Here is a 4,344-nt window from a genome sequence, read left to right as displayed (position 1 = left end):
CTAATTAACGATCGACCAAGTTGGCCTCAACACACAGTCAATGACGTGCGGTAGTTTTGCCTCTTATTCTCTACTAAACTCTTATATTCTATATATTTGTTGGTTACCCCCTCCTCTTGGTGCTCTATCAATTTTGATGGTTCTGTTCGTAGGCACAAAGCTGCAGCATGTTTTGTGATAAGAGATGAGCTGGGTCGTTTATTGATTGCTACGTACAAGAAGGCAGCTCATGTCTTGTTCAGTGGCCCACGTACATATGGTGGCAGCTTAATTGGGCACCCTCCTTCATATACCCAAAAAATAATAACAATAATAAATATATCAGAAATGTCGGTCCTTTTGAGGTGCTTATCATATTGCTCGAGTTGGTTATTAATTTTTTGAACCGAAGATATGCTCCACATCGAAGATCCGGACCTAGTATGATCATTATAATTTGCTATTTTTTATGATCTTACCAGAATAATTTTTCATTAAATATTGAGAACTACATTCAAGATATTTGCAAATAATTTTGCCCAAAACAAACGCTGGTAAAGGACAATTCAACTACACAAATTTTACAACTATTTGACAATTTAGGGCCGCAATAAAATTTGCATCACCACCGCGTTCTAAAAATTAATCGGCAGCTCCTCAAGGACACCCCACCTGGCTCCACTCCCACTCTCAAAGCCCACACGTGTCCCGCAGACGAGCATGTCATCCCGCTCCAAATGCTCCAAGTGTCCCCAAAAGGTCCACATGTCCTTCACCTTTCCACCACCCCCCAGTTTATATACACACCCAAGGGCGGCCTTCCTCCTCTCCATCACCCAAGCCACTGAAACCTTGAATAAGTACCTTCTCAACTCGTCATTTTACGCTACAACACCAGAGAAGAACCAGAACCAACCCAGGTCTTTCCTAACGCTACCTTTTTGCGAGCATGAGCCAGGAACAGCCACAAAAGGCTCAACTGAACCAGGCCGAGGCGTACGCCCAGGTCCCAGGCGAGCCTATCAAGTATGGAGACGTGTTTATCGTCCAGGGAGAGCTGGCGCGGGAGCCAATCGCTCCCCGGGACGCGGCCATGATGCAGTCGGCGGAGAACCAGGTCTTGGGCCAGACCCAGAAGGGTGGGGCGGCCTCCGTCATGCAGTCCGCTGCAGACCGAAATGAGCAGGCCGGTCTCGTCGACCACCGCGAAGTCAGCGACCTTCCGGCCGACCTTGGAGTCGCCGTCACCGAAACTGACCTCCCCGGCCGCCGCATCGTCACCGAGGCTGTTGGCGGACAGGTACAGTACTAATCCAGAAGTCAACTAATAATCTCGAGACTGGATGGTGTTTTTGCTGGTAACAGCGAAAGTGCTATAGACTGATTACTTTTGGACTGTTTCTTTTTTATTCAATTATTCCTCTCATATTTTCATACATAATTCTAGAGTTTTTATAGAAAGATTTAAAGATAGCGCTCAAAATAACTCATAGATTTAATGTCTCTAAAAAATTATAAATTATTTTTTCAACATACTGTTCGTTAATTCGGCACATTACTTTGCAGTTTTGTATTTATATTTTAGAGCTGGTGCAAGACTGGTTTGAACTAATTTTGGATGTGGGTAGGTGGTTGGGAAGTACGAGGAGCCGGCGCCGGTGGGGACGGGAACAATGCCTGCGGCGGTGCAGCAGGGTGATGCGATAACCATCGGAGAAGCTCTGGAGACGACGGCAATGACGGCAGGGGAAAAGCCGGTAGAGCAGAGCGATGCCGCTGCGATCCAGGCGGCGGAGGTGCGGGCCACACGGACGAACGAGGTGCCCCCGGGGGTGTCTCCGCCCAGGCGCAGTCGGCGGCGACCGCCAACACCTGCGTGATGCGCGAAGAGGACAAGGTCAAGCTCAGGGACGTTCTCAGTGTAAGTATACCTTTCATTGACCATGGCATACCAGCAAGGTTCAAATTTTTCTATCCTCAGGAGGGTGTTATATATTCTATGAATGCTATGATAGGATGCGACGACAAGGCTTCCAGCGGACAAGGCGGCGACTCGGGAAGACGCGGATCGGGTGGGGGTGGCGGAGATGCGGAACAACCCGGACATGGCGACGCATCCGGGAGGCGTGGGGGAGAACGTGGCAGAGGCGGCTCGGCTCAATCGGGATCGGCGGTTTTAGGCCGAAAACGGCGTGGGTGGTTGTTTGATCTATGGTAACGCGAGTAATAGCTAGTCTACGTACAGTAGGTGGTGGTGGTTTGTGTAGTTATAGTGCCATGCATATGTCTTTGGAGTGGCTCGTGTTGGAAGTTTAAAGTGTTTGCTGGTATATGTTCCTTTATCACGTCGAACTGGTATTGTTGTAGGTTTTGTTGTTGTTGTCTTCAATTATGCTTGCAAAGCTGGTTTTCGTCAAAGATGATCGTTGTCGTGTCGTGCGATGCAATAGGAAAAGAAAATAAAATAAAATAAAAAATAATTAAATATATAGATCAGTTAAAAGAGATTCGTTTTTACGAGACTTGCAAATTTTATTGTCACGAACTTCATCATCACGGAGTATTAAGATTTTATTATTAAAAAATATTATAAAAGAAGATCTTATTTTTAATTTTTATATATTTAATTTTTTTATAAAATCTTTTTTTACAAAAATTTTTTATAAAAATTTTTTTTTAAACTTCTGAAGCGATCGCTATCTGCTGTCCAAAATTCTGCTTACTCTTCTTAGCGTCGTGTCATTTCTCTATGGGTTCTCTTCTATTTTTTGAGTTTTCGATATGATGAAACTGCGTCACCACATGTAAAAAATAGGGCTCCTTACAACATCTGAATAAACCTCTGAAATTGTTGGATCATGATCGGGAGCTCCTCAAATCATCCGATCGTGCATCGGTCCATGGATTTCGTGGATCACGAGAAACAATCTTGAAATGTCATGCGGTCCACGATGGATTGTGAGAAATCAAGGAGAAATGTCTTCTCGATCCACAGAGCCTTCTGTGCACTGTCCGACCCACGGTCGATCGGATTAACACTACAAGAAAATTAATTTTTTGCGGTAAAATTTTTTCATCACCAAAAATCATATTTTCATCGCTAAACATATTTACGATGAAATATATTGTCGCTAAAAATTTGTAGAGAAAGTCTCGTAGCAAAAGATCTTAGCGACGAAAAGATTTTATTTCGTCGCAAAAAATAGTCAATCTAGATGACGAAGTATTCGCTGTATTAGCGACGAAAAAATTTTATCGCAAGAGCTTAAATTTTCATCGTTAAAATTATAATAAAAAATAATTTCATCGTAAAAAATAATTTTTTAATTTTTAATTTTTTTATCTTAACGATGAAAATTGAATTTCATCACAAATATTAGCGACGAAAATAATTTCATCGCAAAATATAGTGATTAAAAAAAAATATCCTCTTATTTTTTGCGATGAAAATTTTCTTTCGTCGTAATATTTTGCGATGAAAAAAAAATTCGTCATAAAAAATAGCGACGAAATTCGTCGCAAAAAAATTCATCGCAAAAATTTTGTCGCAATAATTGTGACGACGAAATAAAAATTTCATCGCAAAAAATTGATACTTTTAGCAACGAAATTATTTTTTTGTCACAAAATTAGCAACGAAATAAAAAATTTCGTCGCAATGTATAATAAAAATTTTATTTTTTTGGGTTCATAAATTTTTTTTTACGATGAAATTAATATTTCATCGTTAAATTAAATTTTAGATAAAAAATTTAATTTTTATTTTTTTATCAAAAAAAATCTGCTCAAATACAAATTCTCAAATGAAATATATTTTACATAACAATATATTAACACAATAGAAATATTCTAATTCAAAATACCAATTCCAAATAACAAAAAATTTCATAACCATCGTTGTCATATACAAAAATATAAGTCCATACACCATTTTAAATTTAAAAAAACTACAAACTAGGTATGATCTGACTCGTTGGCCTCGTTCCCTTCTCCAGACGTCGATCCCTGACCCAATATGTTTCGCGATGGTGGTGTAGAAGCGGCGTCATGTGACTGTAAAGGTACTAACTCACAAGCCAGGTGTAAGAGAGGGAGACAGAGAGAGTGACAAAGAAAGTAAGGAAGGGAGACTAAGAAAGAAAATGAGGGAGGGAGACAGGGGAGGGAGGGGTCGACCGGCGACGGGGAGGGAGGACTCCATCGGCGGCGGAGAGGGAGGAAGTGTGAGAAAGAGAGGGAGGGAGAGTGAGACATCAAGGAACCTCCCTTTCGAATCCACCAACCCCTGGGCGATCACCGACCCCCCTTTCAACTCTCCCTCAACGGAGAATCGGGTGAAGCCACTGAGGACGGGGAGAGATGCTG

The 4,344-nt window shown here is 41.6% G+C and overlaps 1 protein-coding gene across 1 annotated transcript; it reads left to right on the top strand.

Moving 5' to 3' along the window:
- The first annotated feature begins 796 nt into the window (after positions 1-796).
- Positions 797-2,350, top strand: LOC105042293 (late embryogenesis abundant protein D-34). The gene is given in 4 exon segments (XM_010919433.2): positions 797-1,279; positions 1,608-1,797; positions 1,800-1,900; positions 1,995-2,350. Coding segments are annotated over 4 exon segments (807 nt in total). The 5' UTR covers positions 797-928; the 3' UTR covers positions 2,160-2,350.
- Positions 2,351-4,344: the final 1,994 nt, after the last annotated feature.

The sequence above is a fragment of the Elaeis guineensis genome, chromosome 3 (assembly GCF_000442705.2).
Source record: "Elaeis guineensis isolate ETL-2024a chromosome 3, EG11, whole genome shotgun sequence".
Classification (NCBI taxonomy): domain Eukaryota; kingdom Viridiplantae; phylum Streptophyta; class Magnoliopsida; order Arecales; family Arecaceae; genus Elaeis; species Elaeis guineensis.
Note: the sequence above shows the minus strand (reverse complement) of the source record. Positions and strands in the feature narration are given on the sequence as shown.